Raw genomic sequence first — 24,972 nt, 5'->3', positions numbered from 1 at the left:
GAAATATATGAAATGTGCAGCGCGGTGGGGCATGAGGACTGGAATTGAGAAACATCGAATTAGGCCAACTCTAAACTTGCATAACTCAGTTCATACTGGTTATTCCAGCAGCAAGTGGAAGTCTGTCAAATTAGGCAGATACCAACATTGATATCTATGAAAGCTGTAAACAAAAAAAACATACAACACGGATTATATTAAATAAAGGATTGGTGATGCTTTGTGTCATCACTATTCAGTTCCCAATGTACGTTAGGGTGTTTTCTCACTTGGCAGGTTTAAGCTAATTGAAACTAACTCTGGTCTGATTGTGCTACACTGGCTCTATATGTCCACTTCCATATAAAATACGAATACAACACGGACCACAAACATCTAAACAAACCAAAAACAGGCATATCGTCACAAAATGCAACCATAAATCTTCTGAATGCTCAAGCATGTCTGTTTTTTCTTGCCATAGTTAATATGTTTCCAATTTTAAATTTAATACAAGCATTATAAACACATTTCCTTACACGTATTATAAGCTATTCACAAGTTCTTAACTGAAAAAGGCCACCATGTTCACACATAGAACAAGCATCAGAACGCATCATTCATTCATTCATTCATTTTCTTTTCGGTTTAGTCCCTTTGTTAATCTGGGGTCACCACAGCAGAATGAACTGCCAACTAATCCAGCATATGTTTTACACAGCAGATGCCCTTCCAGCTGCAACCCATCACTGGGAAACATCCATACACTCTCATTCACACATATACACTACGGACAATTTAGCTTACTCAATTCACCTATAGCGCATGTCTTTGGACTGTGGGGGAAACCGGAGCACCGGGAGGAAACCCACACGAACACGGGGAGAACATGCAAACTGCACACAGAAATGTCAACTGACCCAGCCGAGGCTTGAACCAGCGACCTTCTTAAAAGCATTTATTTTTATTTTATATCCTAAGGTAAGCCTTAAAAATCACAGTGTGAACACTAAGTGAACCAAAATAAAAAATAAAATATTCTTGGTTTGTTACAAGTGTGAGAACACACACACATAACCCAGTTGGGAAAAACTGCGTTAGATGATGCATAAATAAAGACAGTAAATCTTTGTCACTGCTGTTGGTTCATTTTGTGCGATGTGCAGCTGACATGCACATGAAATACCCCAGAATCCTAAAATATCTGTTCCCCTTTCTTGATCTTGCCGGAGGCACAGCCAACACAAATAAATGTTGCATATTGACACTGCTCCTCATTTTAGGTCACCAAATGGCTATGTACACTGTGGACATGGCTATTTATGGGTGAATACACTGCAAAAAGTGTGATTTCCAGTATATATCTGGACAACTTAGCAAACAGTTTTTCAAGCAGCGACTTGATCTACCCATTTATTAAGACAAGTTTAGCCCTGAGAGCAACATTAGCCTGTAAACGTTTCCTCGTTGGTTTACTAGGCAAATGTAGACAAGACCAACAGGTAAACAATACAGCTTTTCTCCCATCCATCAATAACAAATACAGCATATCTGTTTGACATCATTAATGAGAGAAATCCATTATTGCAAATGTTTCAATTTACAATGCATCATGAAGTCACTTTAAAAGATCTCTCAAATATAATCTGGTAGAGTTTATCGCAAACAATAAAGCATGGAATCATTGTTTAACTTCTGCTCTTTTAGTATAAGCAGCAAAGTTTAGAAGATTTGCATCTCTGTTTACACATCTGTCAAAGTAAAGCTGTCTGTACAAGGCAGATATGGAGGAAATTTGGAGATTTAAAAAAAAAAAAGCATAAACAGTGAGTACTACAGATGATTAATTTAAATCATATAACCTCCATGCTAAGTTATTATAACAGCCATTTAAAAAGGATGAAGGAAAATAAGAGTGAGTATAAAAGTCAGGAGAATGAATGAGTCAGCGTAAGGTTGTCATGTGTCAGCTTCTCTGCCGCATGTTGGCTGACCTGACAAAGAGAGCTAAAGAAAAGTCGGACAGCTGCAAACGCTCAACTTGCAGGAAATGGGATTTGGGTTTGAGGGCATGACTCTCTTTTATATGAGAGAGACCTCTCGCTGGTGTTTAGACAAGGCCTCAGATGATAGGTGGCATGGAGAAAGTACCGTACCGGAGTCATGTGCCTTTTCATCTTTTCATGATGACGAGACAGAATCTCTACAGGCATAGTGCTGTATTTTGTATATTTTACCAAGTCCAAATAGAGGTGGAAAAACTTTCAGAAGATTCCACACTCAGAAAATAAAGAGTCTTTGGCTGAACTTAATACAGTTGTTGACAGTAGCTTCAAACTTTGGAAATGGGTTTTCTCAACATTTAATTAAACTGTAACTGAGACTGAATTAAGTAAAATGATAAAATGACACACGCCAAACTAATTCAACAGAAACTAATGCTAACAACAGAGCATTCAAGCATGAGAAATATAACTTTTGCTAACTTAAACACAAGCTTTCCACAATGGTGATCCAAACACATCACATATGAATTTCTATCATATTCCAACACAACAACGCATAAAAAGCATCTCCACTTTTCTAATTTTACTTTAAAAGCATTTAAACAACACTCAGCCTTTACTCACCCCATTTAGTCCAGTGCAAAGCATGCCGGGAACTGGAAATCCCCTGCTTGGAGAAATGCTACGCTAACAGAAATTGGTGTAGTCACAACAAGGTGGCCATCTTGGAAATGTTTCAGTCACACAATTTTAGATAGGTCGTTTCCATGCTAATATATTTAAGTTTGTAAATGCGTCTTGTTCTCGATGCTTTGGGCTTTCATCATTTTTAAATTGGATACATTGATATATATATATATATATATATATTGGAAAACAATGATACATTTTAGTCATGTTATTCTCAACTTATAATTTACACTTTATTTCATTTGTTTTTAAAATAGTTTATATAACTGTCCTGCTTTAAACATTTTCTGAAAAATATAGACAACTGAAGCCACATATTCTCTTTAATACAGAGATTTTACATGTAGTTAAAGCATGCATTTTGAACTGGGAGGTTTATAAAGTGCATTAAGACAGATTTATTGTGCTTGAACTAGGCATAACATTTTCAGCCGATACATTTTCAGGGGCCGAAATTTAGGTACATCTCTAATATCACCACATATCAAGATTCCCATTGTTGCACATTTCTGCTAAGTGATTGGCTTTTAAATCCGTATACAGTAAAAAAAAAGTTCAGAGCTTATCATTGTTATTGACATCAATTTTATCGCGATTAATTATAATATCGTTTATAGGCCCTAGTTTGAACTGGTTTTGGCTATTATTATGGTTACGTGTATTCATGTGTATTGAATTCAGCAGAATATTTTCATTAAATTACATGTATTTATTAGTAAATAGGTGAGTTTTGATTAAGAATTTGAGCAAATTATAAATTTTAACCATAATAGAGATCATAGAGGACTCTTACTAAAGAGTTACCTGTATAAAGATATTAGTTACTTTACTTTAAAAAATAGAGTAAACCTACTGTGTTTTGAACTGTAACTTAAATTAACTTAATTTTTATAATTTAGTTTACTTAATGATTTTAAGGTAACAGGTTTAATTACTTTTTAAGTCAACTAATTTCTTTTTACAGTGTCGGATGGTCTTAATTTTGCTTATAGCATTTATAATACTTTGTTTTAGCAGTTAATAAAAATGACCTATTCATGAATCTTTTCTTTCCAGTGATCAGAGCCAAGGTGGTTGGAAAAAAAGAAGTGGATTCTGGGAACGATATTTATGGGAACCCGATCAAGCGGATCCAATATGAGATTAAGCAGATCAAGGTGGGGGATAAAAATGACAGCTTTTAAAATCTATCCAACAAAGCAAATGTCTTTCACTGGATTAAAACATTTGTTGTCCTCATGCAGATGTTCAAAGGCCCGGACCGCCACATTGACGTGGTCTTCACTGCGCCCTCATCTGCAGTGTGTGGAGTGACGAATTTGGACACAAACGGCAAGAAGGAGTACCTCATCTCTGGTAAAAGTTGTGTTTGGGCTAAGTAAATGTACACTGTAAAAAATCTCTGTACACTAACAGTTTTCCATATATTGGGATTGATGTTTGTCATTTTTTTATCCTTTTGTATTATATTATGGGAACTTGATCTTTTCCTTGAAAAGGTTACATTTATTGACATTTTTAATAGTTTGAAGTGGGTTGATGTTGTAAATCACAGTACAAAAACCTGGCAATAAACTGCCAGTACTTTCCTGTTATTTTACAAACCTAATTCTAGCTGGCTTGAGAAAGCCAACCTATTGAAATCCTGTTTGAACTTACTATTATTCTTTTGAGACAAAAAAAAAAAACTGTATCTCCTCCTAAAGCTTTAACGCTATGACCACCAAATTTGGTCAGACCTTCAGACTGGTCTGACTCTGTTGGTATATCTTTTCTAACCCATCCGACTTTCGGTTTTCCAAAAACTGTCCCAGAAATCTCTGAAATGTCCCATCGACTTAACATTGCGACCAACTTTGAGAAATGCTTTGAAACCTGTAATATTCCACATCTGAAGTAGCTGTCAGGCTGTGTAAAACTATATATTAAACATGAGTGTAAGTTGTACCCCTGGGGCGCAAGAGAGTCCCAAACTTCCTTATTGATCTACTATGGTGATAGAACTCCCATTCAAAAACAGGAAGTAAAACACTGCAGTGCACACATGTTTCTCTTACTATGAGAAGAACTAGATTCACATGCTAGCAGTGACTGGCTGCATGCTAAAAATTATTAGCTAAAGTGCTTTAACATGCTATATCTGTCTGTCTATCTATCTATCTATCTATCTATCTATCTATCTATCTATCTATCTATCTATCTATCTATCTATCTATCTATCTATCTATCTATCTATCTATCTATGACTGTCTGTCTGTCTATCTATCTATCTACCTCTCTAGCAGTCTGTTTATCTTGCTCTCTCTATTTATCTCTCTAGCTACCTCTCTATCTACAGTACCTCCCCTTCTATCTATCTATCTATCTATCTATCTATCTATCTATCTATCTATCTATCTATCTATCTATCTATCTATCTATCTATCTATCTATCTATCTATACTTTTTCAAACTGTTTTAAACTAAATAAACTATTGCCGACGTTTATCTCAACGAACTTCAATAATCTAGTTCTCTATATATTATTTCCTATACAATATATTGTTTCAAACTACTAAAATGTCAATAAAAGGCAACTTTTTCAACTACAGTTGAATTTAGAATATCAAAACTCGACAGAGTATCGATAAAGTTCACATAATGCAATTCATAACCATAAATAAATAAATAAAGCCTTATGAATCACACAGAACCTGTTAATTAACAGATATTTTTTACAGCGTCAATCCACAAAACAACACCATTGCTTACAGCCTTCACAGCAAAGCATTTGCCAGTTGGCTCATGCTCCACTCAAGGCCATCCATTTTCAGACAGGACAGAAGTTTACTAACTGTGACTTGATGATGTGCAACGTGCTGAATTTACAGCTGGATTTCAGAGAGCTCCTCTCCTCTCACTCTAATGAACTTGCTGAGCAGGCAACACTGAAGGGAAAAAACACAGAATATAAAAGAACGTCAAAAGATGAACAGAAAAACTTCTGGTTTCCCCATCTAAGCCCATTCCAGCAGAGCCCAAATTACAGAGTTGACAAGGCAGAGGTCTGTGGAGGGTAGCAATTGCCTTTAAAGCCCAAGTTTTCGAAGAGGAGGGGAGGTAAAATAATGAGAGAGCTGATCCTGTAGTGTGGAGTAACTGCTGAGGTTGTGTTTTCAGGGCACACGTTGACTTCTCCACACTGAGCACAAACTGCACACGTTTCAGATTGTAACCAGAGCTAAAATACCTTGTTTATGTCATTGTATTTGTACATTCCCTCCCATTCTGTGAACTTAGTGGCTGGCTATTCTTCAACAGAAAGCTTTTTCTTTTTCCTAATTCTGTCGCTGACTTCGTGATGACCTCCGTAATGTGGTTCAGTCATAATAAAGCACAGTAGATGACTAACAGAAGGGTACAGTTTATTCTTGAACAAAGCAGCGTTTGGTAAACGTGGCGACATGTTATTGTGTTCTGCTGTGCTGTTGTTTTGTCTGCTGGGTCTTGATGTGCCTGTGACTATCAGATGTTCACAGACTGTTCAGTTTGTTTTGTCTGCACACTGTGTGTTTTTAGGCAAGGCGGAGGCCAACGGTAAGATGCACGTGACTCTGTGTGATCTCATCATGCCCTGGGAATCCATGAGTGCCACCCAGAAGAAGAGCCTCAGTCAGCGCTACCAGATGGGGTGTGACTGCAAGGTGGAGATATTACACTTTTGGAGGGACATATAACAAATATCACTGTAAAACATACCGTCATCAAGCAGTAAGCAAAATTCAGAGTTAGAACAGTTGGCTCTGTTTCAATTGATTTGAACTGGTCATGACCTGAGGGACGCAGAATGGGATTTTGAATTTGAATGACAGGCAAATGAGTCTTTCTTTCTATGTATTCACCCACCTTTCTATCCGTCTGTCCATCCAGTTAAATATCATGTGCCTGATCATCCATCCCATCCAGTTATATTGTTCCATCTGATTATGAGTCTATCCATTCATCCATCCAGTTATATTCCATGCTTTTGTCTAACCATCCATACAGTTATCTTTGCATTCAACCCTACAATGTATTATTGTCAGTACCTGTCTATTTATTCAACCATTATTCACCCATCCATCCAATCACCTATTCATCTGATTATCAGTGTCTCAATTCATCCATCCATCCAGTTGTCTTATTCATTCATTACTCCAATTTATTAATGTCAATCTGTCCATCTGTCATATCCATCCATCCATCATCCATCCATTTATTCATCCATCCACCCTTTTATCTGGTTATCTATATATCTATTAGTCCATCCATCTGTAAATCAATCCATCCAATCACCAATCTATCCAATTATCTGTAAGGCCATCCAACAACCCAAGAGTTTATCCATCATCCAGCCACACATCTATCTGCTTATCTATAAATATATTGGTCCAACCATCTGTACATCAATCCGTCCAAACATTCGATTGTTCATCCATCCAATCACCCATCTATCCAATTATCTGTAAGTCCATCCAACGATCCAAGAGTTTATCCATTATCCACCCACACATCTATCTGCCTATCTATAGGTCCATCCATCTGTACATCAATCCATCCAAATATTTGATTATTTATCCATCCAATCACCTATCTACCAGTCCACCAACTACCCAAGAGTTTAGTCATCAATCTGTTTAACCACATTAGGCCAAAAAGCCTTTAACCTTCAAAGCTGGTTACATTTAGGTACATTTAAAAAAGTGTAGATGGAGTTAGTGTAGGAATAGCTTGTCCTGTGAGGATTATACCATGCATAAAAATGATACCCCAAATCTTGCTGCAGTTTTAATTGTCAACACACACTACTTGCACTTTATGTGTTAAATATGCTCTTTGAGATGGATCCTAGAAGTAAGCATCTACCCAAAAAGTATTAAATAATAATATTTACTTTGTTATATTATATATAGCATTTGCACATTTCATTTAGCCTACCTCACATAAGTTGCTTTAAAAAAGTATCAGTATCACACCCTGTTAACAAACATTGTTTTTGCTAAACCCAGATCACACGCTGTGCGACCTTCCCATGTGAGATCAGCGCCCCAGAGGAGTGTCTGTGGACAGATTGGGTGACGGAGAAGATAATTCACGGGCGCCAGTCTGACCACTACGCCTGCATCAAGAGAGGAGACGGCTCCTGCGCCTGGTACCGCGGAGTCGCACCACCCAAAAAAGAGTTTCTGGATGTGGAAGACCCTTAGAACATCTCTCTCTCCCTTCTCCACTTCACCCAATCTGAGATTCCTACAAAAATCATAGATGAGGTGTAAAATAATATCGACATAAAGACAAAACTCTACCAAATTGAAATTGAAACAGGCTAGATTTAGTGTACAGTCTTCATTAGATATCGCAACATGAGACAGAATGAAGCGAATGTAACAACCCCACCCAAGGCTGGCTCTCCATCGGGTGTGGGACAATACTTTAAAACGAGAGCACTTTCTGCCCCCCAAAACAGCGCTTAAATTTCTCTCTGCACAAAGGATCTCTTTACAATCTCCCAAAACAGCAGTCGCTCAGCTCATTTGGTATTTTCGATTTCTGGTATTCCAGTCCAAACCCACATGGGGTGGTAGTGAAAGTATTACTTTTGAAGGTAGCGTAATTTCCCCAAAGCCATGCCAATTGGTCCACTCAGATAAATGGTGAGGCAGGACTTCCCAGATAGTTCAAAGATGTGCGGGGACCTGGAAAGAACTGGGGTTTAGGGAAAAGCAAATTAAAGACCAAAGTTAATGTCGCTAGTCAGGAATTTGTGATGGAAACAAAATTGTGCTGCTGACCAAATTTCAGAACTGTTTTATATGAAGCTGTTCTTCATTTCACGTCCTCTGCTTTTCACAACACATCCTTCATGTATACCCCCCTCAAAAATGAAGGATTCATATTCTGACAGCAGTTTCTAGTGTTAGCAATATACCACAAATTCAATGTTTTTTACGTACATTTATAAATCAACCATGCCCAATTTGTTTTGTCAATATGTCTGTACATAAACTGTCTCGATCGCCCACAATTTGTGCATTTATTCCTCCGTTAATAGTTCAGTGATACTATTTGCACTTTTTAAAGACAAAACCAAGAGGACTGTCTCCTCTTTTTTTTTTTTTTTGTAACTCTCATTTTCATTTGTTCTTGTCTTACTTTACGAATTCCAATTATCTAAGGTCATTTTTTATCTTCTGTATTGTGTCATTTACATACCCGAGGAGGTACCTGAGACTTTAGTTGCCATGGTAATGGGAAGACCCTTGGTTTTTGCCCTGGAGTAAAACAAGGCTGATTGGATTAGCATGCAAAAGCACAGGCCTATAGCATGCGCTGAGAAAGAGGAAACAAAGAGTGAGGTTCCTTCCTCCTGTGCTGTCAATAAACTCGGGAGTTTATTGGCGGCTTGAGAGGAAGGCATGGAGTTGGGTTGTTGCAGCTGTCCTCTGATTGGGCATTGCTAGGCCATGTGATTGACTGACTGAGTGCAAGGCGTTTAAATACTAGTTGCTAGGCACTTCGTCAGAGCGAACCATGTGGTCATAGTGATTGAGAGACAGAGAGTGAAGAGTGCTGTTGAACTGACGAAAGCAACAATAAAAGTGTTGATCGATTTAATGCATCGTTATCATTGTATAAACTCAACACCCAGATCATTTGTTATGACAGAGGGAGCATTCTTAAAGGGACAGTCCACCCATTCATGTTCATTCTATCATAATTTACTAACCTCTCACTTGTTTCAAAATCTGTTTGAGTTTCTTTCTTCTCTTAACCACAGAAGAAGGCATTTTAATAACAATTTGGAAACTCCACAGTATTTTGGAAGCACTTGAGGGTGAGTAAATATTTTTGGGTGAACAATCCCTTTAATAAGTAATCGTTCAATTCACGCCTTTCCGTTTTGGCTGTCAGTGTTCCAGCATTAACGTATGACGCTTTTTTTGTGTGTGATTTAAATTAAGAATTTTTGTTTCAGTATCCTCACTTCTCTTCTTCACACCAGAAGCATTGTCATAAATAAACAAGCTTGGACGAATAGGCTATATAAAGGTTCATGTTTAATATGCATCGAGCTATAACTATTAAACAGCTTTGTATTAATTGTTATTGAACTCGTAAGTTAAATGATTTTTGTTTTTTTTTCACGTTTATACTTTTTAAAATGTGTTATTACCTTTGATTTATATGATCATTGTGTTCTTTTTTACTAGTCTTTTGTCTTTCTCTTTTATGATTTGCTGAAAAAGAGCAGGAATGTGAGACCTAGTGTCTTAACCACATGACAAAAGCTGTGGTAGAAGAAGCAGACTATGCATGTCTTTGATGCTTTGTGTAATTCTCATGTCGACGTTCACTTGACGGATAAATATACAGTATTACCAAATAAAATATTAAACTACATCTGCTGGTCCCATTAGTGTTTTTAAGTCTATGCATATTTATTTATGAGTCATTTTGATGGTCACATTACATTTACTAAAGTGTCTTTTATTCAATGGATTAATATTCGGTGCAAATGTATGCTTCAAAGGTTTAAGTAGCTTTTGTGAAAATGTCAAATGTGTGAAATAATGTTCAGTCTAACAGCTGTAAAGGTGGAACTAAATATTTATTCTGACCTATATTAATGCATACAGTTGAAGTCTCCTTTGAAATTGGAAGTTTTTAGAAAAAAGCAGAGATATTTAACACATTTTAAACATAATAGTTTTAATAACTAATTTCTAATAACTAATTTTTTTTTTGTCTTTGTCATGGTGACAGAACATATTATTTTAGATCATATTTTGGAAGATACTACTATTCAGTGTGAATTGCAAGTGCAAGACTTCACGAGAAGAAGAAATATTATAGGAAATACTGCGAGAATGGCCTTGGTCTGTTCAAATTTACTTGGAAAATATTTGAAAATTAATAAAAGATGAACAGGTAGACTAATAATTTGGGCTTCAATCCATCCATTCATTCGGCTTAGTCCCTTATTTATCAGGGGTCGCCACAGCAGAATGAACCACCTGGACTTCAATTGTAGAGAGATCATGCTACATTTTGTTTTTGAAATATAATATAAATATACATTTTACAAATATATATTAATCAAAATGTTGAAAAATGCAGTGGTTTAAAGAATAATAGCCAAATATATAACTCTTGTAAATACGCCTGACTTTTTTTTAGCTATTTATTTAACTAGTGTAACACTGAATAACATTTTATTGTCTGTAAATCATGTTCAGTAAATCAAGGCAAAATGGAACCATTTAATCCAATATATTAAACTACATATATTATAAATTAATATTTATATACAAATATTTTTTTCTGCTGCACAAATAAGTGTAACTAAGTGAGAACAATGCATGTTAGAGCTGCACAGACCATCGATATCGTAATGTGTGTGTCTGCAATAGTTGCATCGCAAGATACGCAATGTTGAGTTAGGATTATAGATGACCAGGAACCACAGGTCAAAACACATGAGACTTGTGGAGACCCTGCAGAATGTAAGCATAATAGAGTGAAAGTTTATCATTTGCATGTGTTTTTTTAAGGCCTGTGACTGTATTAGCATCTTAAGAGAGTTCAAAGCACTTTAATAGAGCGTAAAGAAGTTTAATAAAGATTCATTTTATCAAACCATTTAGATGATGAAGACCATGCATTGTTCATTTACATTTGAATATTCAGTTTCTGTAACTGAATACTGTTAGACTCTCCACAGAAAACCATAAGTCATTGTTTATTTCACTTTAATATTTGCTCCACTGTCTTTATTTATGACTGTGTTTTGTTTATTATATGTATATAATAAATTACATACAAATATATTTATATTTCACTCCCTTCAATCTAAAATCAACCCAATCAATCTAAAGTCTTCGCAAAAAGAATTTAAGACATTTAGTGAAATTATAATCACAATATATTGTATTATTTTATATTATATTATACTATAATATTCACAGAGAAAAAAAATATCACAATGTCAATTTTTTCCAATACTATTCAGCCCTAATGTATGTAGTTTGTAATAAATAAAATAGCTTATTTGTAAAGAAAAAAAAATTGTATATTAAATTAGTATTTAATACTGACCTCCTCTGGTGGCCTTTCATAGTATATATATATATATATATATATATATATATATATATATATATATATATATATATATATATATATATATATATATATATATATATATATATATATATATCTATCATAGAGCATCTGACAGAAGTATTGCATAGTTACATTTTCAAAAGTTCAAACGATCAGACACTGCCCTCATGTGGCAGGAATGAAGAGCGAATTCAGGCGACCATAAAATAAACACAAGGTCCACTTTGGTTGAACTCTCAGGAGTTATAACAGACCAGGGGTTTATTTCGACAGCTGTCTGTTTATTTCATCATCTCATAATGATGAAAACAAGTACAGAACTCAGATAGTTCACAGCGAGGTCAGACTACGAGCTCATCAATCTTTTCTTTCCTTTTAAATGTAAATGTAAGGCACACCACATCCACAAAACACTCTTTAAAACCAAACCTTACATGGAGCATTCATCCAAAAATGAAGGTTTCTTCACCATTCACACCCTCAAGTGGTTACAAACTTCTGTGTTGAACACAAAAGAAGATATTTTGAAGAATGTTGGAAACCGGTAGCCATTAGCTTCCACATTAGTAAAAAAAACATGGACGTCAACACCTACCATTTTCCAACATTCTTCAAAATATCTTGTATATCTATAAAAATAAACTATAACAAGAGAAGGGTGAGTAAATGATGACAGAATTTACATTTTTGGGTGAACTGTCCCTTTAAAGACTCACCAGTTTATGATTGTAACTGGGGTTTCAAACATAAACATGATATATATCCAATGATGAATTTCTGTCAGTTTAAGAACAACATGTTAAAAACTGATAGCTTTAGAGGGCATTAAAGCATTAGACCTTTAAAATGAAAGCTTCCTGAGAGATGTTTGTGGTACTGTAGATGGAGTTTGGCATCAGAGGGCAATAACTCTCAAACTTCACAATCTGCTCGCAATTATTCGGGGATAATCATACATGACAGGATAACTGAATCAGGTTCAAGCAATCTCCAGAAATTTTCTGTAAAACTTATCTATACAAATCAAACTGATTCTCAGCAGCATTTAGGGCTAATTGTAAAACAACTCTTCATATATTAGGCTTTACTGCAGCAAATCTCTCTGGGTCGTAAAGCAAAATGTCAAACCGAAACGCTTCTTTTTAACAACCATATCAACAAAAATGTGTGTGTGTGTGTGTGTGTGTGTGTGTGTGTGTGTGTATCCAGCGCTCACAGGCCCTTGTTGAAGTAAACGTGACTGATTTGCTCCCCGTACTGAGAGATGATGGATTCTCTGAGCTCCGGCTCCAGTTTCGAAACGGCCATCGAACTAAAAATAAATAAACAAATCCCTGATTAGTTTGCTTCAGTGTAGAGTCCACAATACTTTGCACAACTTTATTTGTTTGTTTATTTATTAATATTTTTTGCAGCTGCAGTAACTAGAGAAGAATATAAGCTAATCAAGCTACGAATGTGATTAGGATGAGAAAAAAAATAAGACTTACTAATTAATTTATTCATTTGGAGTGCATTTTAATGTAAGTGCCTTGAAATGAATGAATAAAAAGATCAAATATAAAATTAATAACAAAATTCAAAGTGTTTCTAAGTGTTCTATTCTAAATTCTTTTTGCGTAAGCGAATGACGGATCTCTATAAACCAAAAGTGTTCAGCTGTGCGTCTAGCTCCGCCGTTTGGTACCCTTTCGAAAGGGTGCCGAAAAAGTGGTACGGTACGGTTCGGTACGCTATTTGACAGTGGAAACGGCTATAAAAGCGTACCAAACCAAACCGAACCGTACCGTACCACTCAGCAGAAACAGGCCATAAGTGTTTTTAAGCAACTGAAAACTAAGCAACTGATTTACATGTTAAAATAATAATTAAATGAAATAATAATGATGACATGTTCAATACTTATTTCCTCGCTGTATATTTGATGATACGATTGCATTAAAACCCCCGATATAATCTGTACAGTATATGCAAATGTTACCATCTCTGAGGAAACAGTGAACACGCCGCAGGAACCATGAAGATCAAACTGTGAAGCAGAGAAAGACAGATCGTTTTCCCTCCTGAACACGTTTGACATATTAATTATCACTATTTTCATATAAGGCAAAGCGCAATCACTTACAACACGCCAACCATCATAACTTGCAGCGGCCCATGAAGAAATGTGATTTTCTGCAACAGAAGGAGAAAGGGAATGAGATAAGATTATATTTACAAACACAATTATTGCATATAACACACATCAGATCATTAGCTAACACTAAGCAGCATTATAAAATGGATGTTTATGCCCTGATAATAACTAGATGTTACAAGAAAGTGAATTTATACTAGAAACCCTTGCAGATCATAAAGCAGTTATTTTATCCTTTCTCCGTTGGTTCCACTGGGTGCTTCTTAAACAAGAGAGCTTCAGACTGACCTGCATGAATCTGTGTTTCTCCAGCCTCTGCATAATAATGGGGAGAATGACTGGAAAGAGGACAGAAAGGCTCAGGATTCAGCGGTTTTATTTCTGCAGTGAGATCTGATGGTTAAACACTGGTCAAACTCTGCACTCACTCATGCCCGGCGCTGCCATGGTAACGCGAGAGATCACCACCTGTGTGATGCCCTTCACAGCTGCTTTCTGTCATAAACACACACACAGTTAATATACTAAATGCTTTAATAGAATGTTATATTCTTCATATTTGGTTGTTTTGTCTACTTCTAGAGTTCTCATTTGTAAGATATTTGATTAAAAGCATCACTGGATAAAATGTCAACACTAAAACATTCAGATCTCTTTGACACTAGTAAAGTATTCAAGTCCATTTGATCCAGAACAGAATAGTTTTTAGTTAAGGAACTGAATATTTTTTGGGGTGTTTTTTCAGGTCATATTGGACGTGGTACATTTGAAGCCACTTGAGGTCAAAATAAAATAATAAAACAAAATAAAACAAAACCAAATAAAATAAAACAAAATAAAATTAAAAGCAAAACAAAACATTACATAAAAATTAAATAAAGAAAATTGAGATCTAAAATAAAATGAAATGAAACAAAACAAAAATAAAAGAAACTTGAGATCTAAAATAAAAATAAAATAAAATAAACAAAGTAACTTGAGATCTAAAATAAAAATAAAATAAACAAAGTAACTTGAGATCTAAAATAAAAATAAAATAAAATAAACAAAGTAACTTGAGATCTAAAATAAAAATAAAATAAAACATAACAGAACATAAAGTAACTTGAGATCTAAAATAAAAATAAAATAAAATAAACAAAGTAACTTGAGATCTAAAATAAAAATAAAATAAAATAAACAAAGTAACTTGAGATCTAAAATAAAAATAAAAAATAAAATAAAATAATGAAACAAAACAACAAAACAAAACAAAAAACATAAAAATAAAAAAGCTTAAGATCTAAAATAAAACAAAAATATATACATTTAAAAACGTAATAAAAATAAAATAAAATATAACATGTATAACAAAAAAAAAAATACTAAAACAGAATCTATTAAGTTATACCTGTATATTAGACTCTTACCCATATCTAAACCAATTTTGGGACAGTATTTTATTGATGTCATATGTTCATGTATATCAGCTGACAAACCATTGCAACATAAAAAGCTGATCTTGTATTTTGATCTGAAAGTGAGGATTTATCCATTTCATAAGTAAAATAAAAACATTTGTTTTAAAGCTTTTCAAGTGTTATTTATTTTGTTTTAATATTGTCAGAAATAAATCTGGACTGCTATTGTGAAGTGAAAGGAATATAAAATTTAATTTATCATGTCAAATTATACAAAGATGCGACCCCCACGGGTCAAAACAAATAAGGATAATTTTTGGTTTTGCATTAATCAAACAACAAAAGATAATAAAACCACTCTTCTATTGACTGAATAGCTATATAGCACAGTAATGGTTAACCTTTATTAAATTTTAACAGTGAAGATTATATGCAGTATGTAGTATTATTGGATTGGATTTTTTTCAGTTTTTGTACACGAAAACCTGAAAAGCACTGCTAAATTTAGTATTATCTTTGCTATATCCTATTCTCTTTATTAAGTTATAGCGAGGGACCACTGTTTTTTCTAGAACTTTAACTGGATTTTTTTATGTAAAACATTTATGTAATGCCCCTTCAGAAATATATATTTTTATTGGCTTCAGAACAAGCCAATGACTTGCCTAATTAACCAAACTTGCCTAATTAAACTAATTAACTTAGTTAAGCCTTTAAATTGCACTTTAAGCCGAATACTAGTATTTAGCAAAAATCTATACACTCACTCACACACAGTATTTATTTGTCTTGTGAATTATATCCAACATCTTCATGACAATAAAAAAATAAATCATAAATAAGTTACATATGTTATCTATTGCAAGGGTAAATGTAAACCTGCTAATGTAATAGCTGAAATCTAACTAGTAAATGTCCCTTACCCTCGAGTGGCCCAGTTTATTTCCATCTTCATCTGTCACAGCAATGCCATTTAAAATCTCCCTGCATAGATCAGAATCAGTTTGAATTTGCCAATATCTGAATCTGCAAAACTGACAGGAAAAAAAGCTGGTAGGAAACAGAAATCTCACTGCTGTCTCATCATTGGGATGTTCACACAGTTTGCAGCAGCGACAGCAGCGAACGGCACCCAGCGAGCCACCAGTGGAGGAGCTTTCTGAAGACACAGAGAAGAACAGATAATAATAAACAAAACAGAATCACCACAGAAAACAGTGAAAAAAAAGAAAGTTTTTTTTTTTTTCTTCTGTTATTTTATTTTAATGAATTAAATGATTACTATAACTGAAATATGAATTATTAGCGCCCTTTGATTTTTTTTTTCTTTTTCAAATATTTCCAAAATGGTGTAGCAAGGAAGCAAGGATTTTTTTTTAACAGTATGTCTGGTACTTCTTCTGGAGAAAGTCTTATTTGGTTTATTTTGGCTAGAATAAAAGCAGTTTTTAATTTAAAAAAAAAAAATTTAAGGTCAATATTATTAGCCCCTTTAAGCTATATGTTTTTTCGATAGTCTATAGAACAAACCATCGTTATACAATAACCTGCCTAATTATCATAACTTGCCTAGTTAAACTAATTAACCTAGTTAAGCCTTTAAATGTCACTTTAAGCTGTATAGAAGTGTCTTGAAAAATATCTAGTCAAATATTATTTACTGTCATCATGGCAAAGATAAAATAAATCAGTTATTAGAAATGAGTTATTAAAACTATTATGTTCAGAAATGTGTTGAAAAAAAATCTCTCCGTTAAACAGAAATTGGGGAGAAAAATAAACAGGGGGGCTAATAATTCAGGGGGGCTAACTATTTTGTTTTCAACTGTATATATCATAACTACATTAAACACTTGGCGCAATACAATTTATTTATATGTATATTATTTATATATTAATATTGGAAAAAATCTGACATTGCGATATTTTGTTTTTCTGTGATGTATATATATATATACAAATACACCAGATGACTTGAATAGCTCTATTTGAAAAATAAATGATTCATTTAGATTGATTGGAGTGATTTTATAATCTTTAAAAAAAATAAATAATTAGAGCAACAAAAAAGTTAAATGAACAGTGCTTTATGGTTTTCCGCAGAGTCAAACAGTATACAGGTACAGAAATTCAATAATAAAATGTAAAACAACACTTTATAGTATTAATATTAACTTCATTGCATTAATAAGTCAGCAAAATTATTCTGTTAAGTTACAAATGTATTTTTTTGTGCCTGAATGCTTTACCCTCTCTTCAAATGCCTTTAAAACACATACAAAATGATGAAGTTGGACTCTGTGATTGGATATACTTTGCTCTCAACTGTTGTGCTGATCAACTATAAATCACAACACAACATTGCATATCCGGCAATGTGACTATCACGGGGACACACATTGCAATATCGATGCTGAAACGATATATTGTGTAGCCCTACTACATATTATCTATTATTTATTAAATGCATATTGTTAGTTTAATAGCAAATTTTCTTTTGATAAGTATAAACTATATGCTTAATGCTTATTTATTTACTATAACACAAGTACATAAATACTAAAGTAAATATATAACATTTTATTTTTATACGTCTAGTACTTTTGTTAGTCAAAATAGATCACATATAAAATTAATTCTAATTAAATAGAAAATTTAAATCAGAATTAGTATTATTTTATATTATATTATTTATAACATCTTAATTATTACTTAGATATTTTAATTTGACTTATTAAAGACTTTTATTGATCACAATTCCATTTATATATTTTCTATATACACAATTTATTGCACTTGTTGTATAATATAGTTAGTTTCATCTGAATACATAGAAGGTTAGATTAAGCTTTAAATTAATATATAGATTTTTTTATTGTTATTCTGGTTAAAAGTGATTAATACCTTAGTGTACAGGTTAAGGCCAACGGCAGTGGCCAGCGCTGTGCTTGTCGCCGTCACATAAGCAACTCCAATCTGCCTGAGCAAAGAAAACACACAAAACCAACATCTGTTACTGAAGCTTATCTGCTATTCGAAGCTCCTTCCCAGACATCTGTTAATAAATCGCTAGGAATCATGGGACTGTCACATTTTAAGATGCACACACTGCACATCAACCATCTGATCCAATCCATCTTACTAGTGAGTAAAGTTCATAGAAAAACAAAGGTCAGAGGAACTTACTTTGGTGTAATTGGAGATGCAGCGTTACGGTTGGTGTAGTTAACCAGAGCATTGAAAGACTGGTTAACCCACTGCCAGAACACCACAGCGGGAACTGTCCTACATGGCCATCACAAACAACTGGTTATTTTTTAAATATAAATAGGACATAGATTTATTTATTCATTAATAATATTAATATAATATACAAAAATAATCGTAATAATTGAATAATAAAATTACATAAAATAAATATTATTATAAAATTATAATAAATACAATAATTGCTTTTTACTATAAATAAATAAATCATATTGTTATTTTATTAATAAAATTAATTAAATACTATTGTTAATAATAATAATAATATATTAAAATCTGTATATACTATAATCATATCATATTATCAATTAATAAAATCAAACAATAATTATACTAATGTTGAATAATTAGATATTTGATATATATACAATACTTGACAAAAGTCTTGTCGCCTATTTAAGGTTTAGGAACAAAATTAATAACTTGACTTCTAGTTGATCATTTTGTATCAGAAGTGGCATATATCAAAGGTAAAGGCTTCTAGATTACGCCTAACTTACCAAAATAAAATATGATCATGGCTTGATTTTTAATTATTTAATTAGGACAGTAATGTCTGACTTTGCTTTGAGAAAAGTCTTGTCACTTAACAGAAATAATCTACAGTATAGAATATAAAGTCCTGGTACAGTGGGAAAAGAATTAATATCATGTATGACTCCCATGAGCTTGGAGGACTACATCCATACATCTCTGCAATGACTCAAATAACTTATTAATAAAGTCATCTGGAATGGCAAATAAAGCAGAGACAGAAGCTAAAGAATTTGCCCTCTCTTGTGATTTGTAAAGTAACGGGCAGCCCGAATGTCTTGATACCTCAGACTGTTGATGTTGCCATATATATATATATACACACACACACATACATACATAAATATATATATACACACATCCATCCATCCATACATCCATCCATCCATACATCCATACATCCATCCATCCATCCACCCACACACACACACACACACACACACACACACACTAAAATCATCATAACTATGCATAATTATTCTGAACAATATTGGTTATAAAAAGATCATAATAACTGTAATTTAAAAAACATAATAATAAACAAATTATATTATAATGTAAAAAGTAATAATATGATAACAAATAAATAAATGCATTATTTAAACCTACTAACCTGTAAAACTGAAGCATGAACCCCGTGATGGCCATACCTCCGGGCACCTGAAATGACATTCTCCCTATCAGGTTCATCCTGTCCCCCGTGTCGGGGTGAAATGCAGAATCATACAGTTTCTTGGCGTAGTGTAGCTGCTCCTCGGTCGTGCCTGGAGGAACAGAGCCAGCTCTAGCGGAGAGAGCAAAAGACAAAAAAAATAAGAAACGGGGGAATATAATCCCGTGATCAGCTCACTGAATCAGCCTGTTGGCCCACCTGCAGCTTTCCACCAACACTTTGGCTTCATCCAGTCTGGAGTCAGGCAGAAGAGCGGTGCGGCAGTCGGTGATGTTAAAGAAGTGTTTGAGGCGACCCATAAACGTAGACTGATCCCAGCGTGGAGCGTCGATATCAAAGCCCTTCACAGCCTCCATGGTTCTCTCTCTTCTCGGAAAAAAACACAACATACAACGCCAAATATTCACTTCACTGCTGGTATTCAGATCCAGTCCACAGGGAACTGATCAAACCCAAATCCACAGAACAAAAGCACTCTGACATTTTGGATGATCTAGGCTGAAAGATTAAAGGCAATTTTTTTTGATAAACAGAGTGAATTTATGTTATTGGGTGGCCTACAAAGTGTGTTATTTTCTATTATTGCTAAACTGGATTCTTTTCTACATATCTCCGAAAGATGTGAAAAGAAAGCCAGAGCCTTAACTCTCACAGCAAGGCCAGCTATGCAAACAAAAGTATGGATATCAGGCAAAACAAATCACGCACTCAACCAATAATCCTGACTAAAGCAATAGCTGAACAACTGAGAGTCTGACCTACTTCACAGTTTAGCTGTCTTTAAACTAACTTTACTAACTTTTATCATTTATTAATTTTCTTTTCGGCTAAGTCCCTTTATTAATCGGGGGTCACCACAGCAGAATGAACCGCCAACTTATCCAGCATATGTTTTACGCAGCGGATGCCCTTCCAGCTGCAACCCAGTGCTGGGGGTCACCCATACACTCATTCACAAACATACACTACGGACAATTTAGCCTACCAAATTCACCTATAGCGCATGTCTTTGTACTGTGGAGGAAACCGGAGCACCTGGAGGAAATCCACACCTACACGGGGAGAACACGCAAACTCCACACAGAAATGCCTACTGACCCAGCCAAGGCTCGAACCAGCAACCTTCTTGCTGTGAGGTGACAGTGCTACCCATTGCGCCACCCATTACATTTTATATTTTACAAATATAGTTTAACTAGATTAAAAAAAGATAATACAAATTGTATTGGCTTGATAAGTTTTAACCTATAAGTTTTGACATTTTAGCACACTGCTATCATATTTCTTTTCATCTAGTTGCTAACATTTTTATCCAAAGACTATGGATATTGTTAACATGTGTTGTTAGCATGACTGCATTCACAAAAGTTGTTAGCATGTTTTAAACCATCGCTCACATGTTTCGAACATATTAAGTTGTTAACATGTTTTAAGATGTAGCTAGCATTAATAGTAAGTTTTAACATGCTAGCATGTTTCTAAAATGACGCAACAAACTGTTAGCACTTCAAGCAAGTTAGGTGCCCAAGTCTTCTTCATTACTTTTAGGATGCTGGACGTACAATCAGTACACAAATTCAGATCGGTCTGAAGGTTTTGGGGTTTAGTTTGAACGCTCAAGAAACTCCAGTAAGGGTAGTTTCTAAAATTGAGGTAAAGTTGGTTTTATATACACACTCTTTCAGACATTCTCCTTTGTAATATAATTTCAGAAAAGTATACTTTGCAAATTCTAAATAGGGAAATCATATTAGCAGCCAATGACCATAAAAGTACACCATTATTCACAGTCAATTAAATAGGGCTAATGTTGTTTTGAAGTCATACTTACATGTGATTTCAAACCAAATATTTAAAGTACCATGGTAAACAATATATGGAGCAAGTCAAAAGCTGTCACTGAACGAATGTGGGAATACAAAACCAACTTTACCTCAATGTTTCTTAAGACTTTTAAATAAGAATACAGTAGCTATCTCAAGCCAAAATAAACACCAGTACACCTCAACATCAAATGTACTTTGCATTGAAAGAGTAAAATATGAAAACAGTAATGTATAAAAAACGTCAATAATTAAAGCAATGCATGAAGAAAGCAGCTGAAGGTGGACCAGACTTGACGTGTAGCGCCACTATTTACTATTGTTGTGAATGAAAAGCCCAAGTTCACAGAAGCAGGCATAGACTGGTCTTCAATGGGTTCGAACTTGCCATGATAATTTTCATTCTGTTAATTTGTTTAATTACTGGTTTAACCTGATTAACTTGTATTTTAACATATTCAAAAATAAATACATCACATTATCACATTATATCATCGTATATCATATTATATTACTATAAAGCCATTCTGAAGTGGCGTTAGCATAAAAGTACGCTTAATTAAACAATTAGGAATCCTCAAATATTAATTATAAAAGTTTCATAAATCCAACCCTGCATTAAAACTACACCAGAAGTAAGCAGAGAGTCAGAAAACAGTAAAAAGTGTGCAAGTTGTCCAGCAGCTTGCATCATCAGTGCATGTTTTCCGTACACACGCACACGGATACAGCAAAACAAATCAGGCGAAACCACCAAAATCAAACGTGCTTCACAGAAATACCTTTATAAAGCGACTCGACACTCTTGTTTATGTCTCGTGGCGCTGCAGTCGTAGTAAAAACCAATGAAGTGAGTTAAACACCGTGATGATGTGGGCTTGCAGCAGTGGAGGAGCACGTGGCATCAGATCCTCCAATCACAGAAGAGAAGAGCCTCCCTCCCCTTGCGCTGATAGGAAGTCGGACACATTTCCGCAGATCGGGTTCTTTGAAGTTTATACCGGTGTTGGTTTTAGAAATGTTGAACTCGATTTTTAAATGGCAAAACTGACTTGCAATTATATATGAATGTGTATTGTGAGGTGCAGCACTGTAATCTGTGAGCAACTCATACTTTCTTTCAGATTTTAGATTCAGTTATCTGTTAATTACATTTTAAGAACTTTTATTTATTTATTTATTTATTTATTTATTTATTTATTTATTTATTTATTTATTTATTTTTGCATTTATTTGTTTTATTGAATGCTTAAAAACATTAACAACAAATGTCATCAATCAAACAACAACAATCCAGAGGTTTACTGTCATTTAGTATAAGATGTGCCAAGTCCTTCATCAAAGTCCTTATTCGTATTGCTTTTAAGTTTGTTGATCCCTCAATAGACTTATAAATACGTCTTCATTTCAATTTTTAATTCAGAAAAAAAGGTTTACACTAACAAAACTTGCTTTTGTGCATTAGAAATGTGGCCAACAAGAAAATAAGGTTTATAAAATAAGTATTACTTCCCAGCAAACAACTTTGTGTTTAATAGACATCTAATAGACATCTAACGTAGACAGCTTGACTAAAACAAGGCTAAACTTGGGCTGTCAGTGAAAATCTATTAGACATCTAAGAATACCCAAAACTAGACTAGTCATCAAATAGACAGATTAGACAGACTTTATGCGTGTAGTCATTCATTTCTGTTTATTTGATGATTAGTCTAGTTTTGAGCTATTTTTAGACGTCTATTAGATTTTCACTGACAGCCCAAATTTAGCTTTGTTTTAGCCAAGACAATCTAATGTTTATGTTTAGACTTCTATTAGACATCTTTTAGAAACAAAAAATGCTTCCTGGGTTTTCGTTTCACATTCATGGAAACCAAAGATAACATTTTTATATGTAAATTCAAAATCTGCCTTCACATAATCTTTCATAAAATCAATAATATCACACCAAAATGTCATTGAATGAGGCCAATTCCAAAATAAATGAACAGAAGTTTCAGGGTTCACTAAGCAAAAAGAACAGTTGGTGTTAATTTCATTCTTAAGCCTTTTAAGATTACACTTGTCTGGATAGCATCTATGAATCAGTTTAAAGGCAACTTCTTATATTTTGTTTGTTATAAAAGGCCTGTCTCACTTTTAGAGACAGACCATTTAGAAACAGATGATTAATAATTATATGAACATAAACTGGTGTACAAAAACTACATATAAATAAGACAAACAAATATAAGTGTAAGTATACATACTAAGAAAGGGTAAATACCTTGATTGAGGTGGTTTAGGGACAACTTGTTACATGCTCCCTATATTGTTTTCAAAGGTACTTTGAATATTCGTTAGTTCAAAACAACATCAGCAATATTTATTTGACTTTGAATAATGAAGTACTTTAATACTCATTGACTGCTAATATGATTTCACTATTTAGAATTTGTAAATAATACTTTTATGAAATTATATTATTAAGGAGGAAGTCCGGATGTGTGAATATAAAACCAACTTTACCTCAATAAGGCCTTGTGGCATTACAGAATCTTGAAGGTTTCAAGTAAAAAACTGTTTTAATGGCTTATTTTATGAGTGCTTTGCTTTATGCTGTTCGTACAATGTTCTAATTATTTTAGTATAGCAGGATGAAATGGTTTTTCGCTATTAAATTTGCATCTTTGAATATGGTACTTTGTACTTTCCTTCTCTATTTGTTGTTACAGTTAAAAATAAATAAATAAATAAATAAATAAATAACATGTTGGTATTCTAAATGAAAATTTGGCAATACTTTGGGTCACACTTTATTTTGATGGTCCGTTTGTTGAATTTAAGTTATATTGCATCTACATGACAGCTAATTCTTATTAGATTATAAGTAGAATGCTAGGTTGGGGTTAGGGTTGTAGTTTGTTGACAAGTACATGCAAAGTTTCTTACAGTCAGTTAAATGTCTGTTGAAGGACAGTGTCAACAGATATTAAGCAGACAGTCTACTAATACTCAAATGGACCATCAAAATAAAGTGTTACCATAATTTGTAGTCTATAAATTTGGAGATCTCGTACCATATTTTCTTTGAGAATTGACAATTCAACAAAATATTAGGCACAGTTTCTGGCTTTGACAAATAAAATGAACAGTTTTAATTTATGTCCTGTCTAAAGTTGGAAAGAAAATGTTTGACATGGTAAAATTCATGTAAAATTTTAAATGAGAGCTCTTTAAATTTGTTTGTAATAAAAAAATGTTAGGCAACGATTCGTGGACTACGTCACTTCTTGGCCTTCTTGGAATGCGTGTATTATTTGCGTACTACGTCATTCCGTCT

General features: G+C 33.9%; 2 protein-coding genes across 2 annotated transcripts in view; one reads left to right on the top strand and one right to left on the bottom strand.

Annotated features, from left to right (window-relative positions):
• Positions 1–10,094, top strand: part of timp2a (TIMP metallopeptidase inhibitor 2a) — a 38,160-nt gene extending 28,066 nt beyond the window's left edge. Inside the window, exons 2-5 of the mRNA XM_056468986.1 lie at positions 3,732–3,832; positions 3,920–4,031; positions 6,234–6,358; positions 7,703–10,094. Coding sequence (XP_056324961.1) covers positions 3,732–3,832; positions 3,920–4,031; positions 6,234–6,358; positions 7,703–7,900 — 536 coding nt within the window. The 3' untranslated portion in view covers positions 7,901–10,094. The remainder of the gene's footprint in view (positions 1–3,731; positions 3,833–3,919; positions 4,032–6,233; positions 6,359–7,702) is intronic.
• Positions 10,095–12,039: 1,945 nt separating this feature from the next.
• On the bottom strand, positions 12,040–22,551 carry sfxn2 (sideroflexin 2). Its single transcript, XM_056469372.1, has 12 exons — positions 22,433–22,551; positions 20,026–20,193; positions 19,768–19,938; positions 18,540–18,638; positions 18,258–18,333; positions 16,427–16,512; positions 16,277–16,337; positions 14,382–14,448; positions 14,242–14,291; positions 13,942–13,991; positions 13,798–13,845; positions 12,040–13,128 (listed from the first exon to the last, which is right to left on the bottom strand). The coding sequence occupies exons 2-12, from the start codon at positions 20,181–20,183 to the stop codon at positions 13,029–13,031; spliced, it is 966 nt and encodes a 321-aa protein (XP_056325347.1). The 5' UTR covers positions 20,184–20,193; positions 22,433–22,551; the 3' UTR covers positions 12,040–13,028.
• Positions 22,552–24,972: the final 2,421 nt, after the last annotated feature.

The sequence above is a fragment of the Danio aesculapii genome, chromosome 12 (assembly GCF_903798145.1).
Source record: "Danio aesculapii chromosome 12, fDanAes4.1, whole genome shotgun sequence".
NCBI lineage: Eukaryota > Metazoa > Chordata > Actinopteri > Cypriniformes > Danionidae > Danio > Danio aesculapii.
The sequence above is the reverse complement of the archived record's forward strand: the minus strand, read 5'-3'. Positions and strand labels throughout refer to the sequence as shown.

Coding starts and splice junctions, on each gene's coding strand:
- sfxn2 (XM_056469372.1), bottom strand. CDS start 20,183: ATGGAGGCTGTGAAGGGCTTTGATATCGACGCTCCACGCTGGGATCAG. Junction 19,939..20,025: donor GTGTTGGTGGAAAGCTGCAG/GTGGGCCAACAG, acceptor TCTCTCCGCTAG/AGCTGGCTCTGTTCCTCCAG. Junction 13,992..14,241: donor AGAAACACAGATTCATGCAG/GTCAGTCTGAAG, acceptor CTTCTGTTGCAG/AAAATCACATTTCTTCATGG.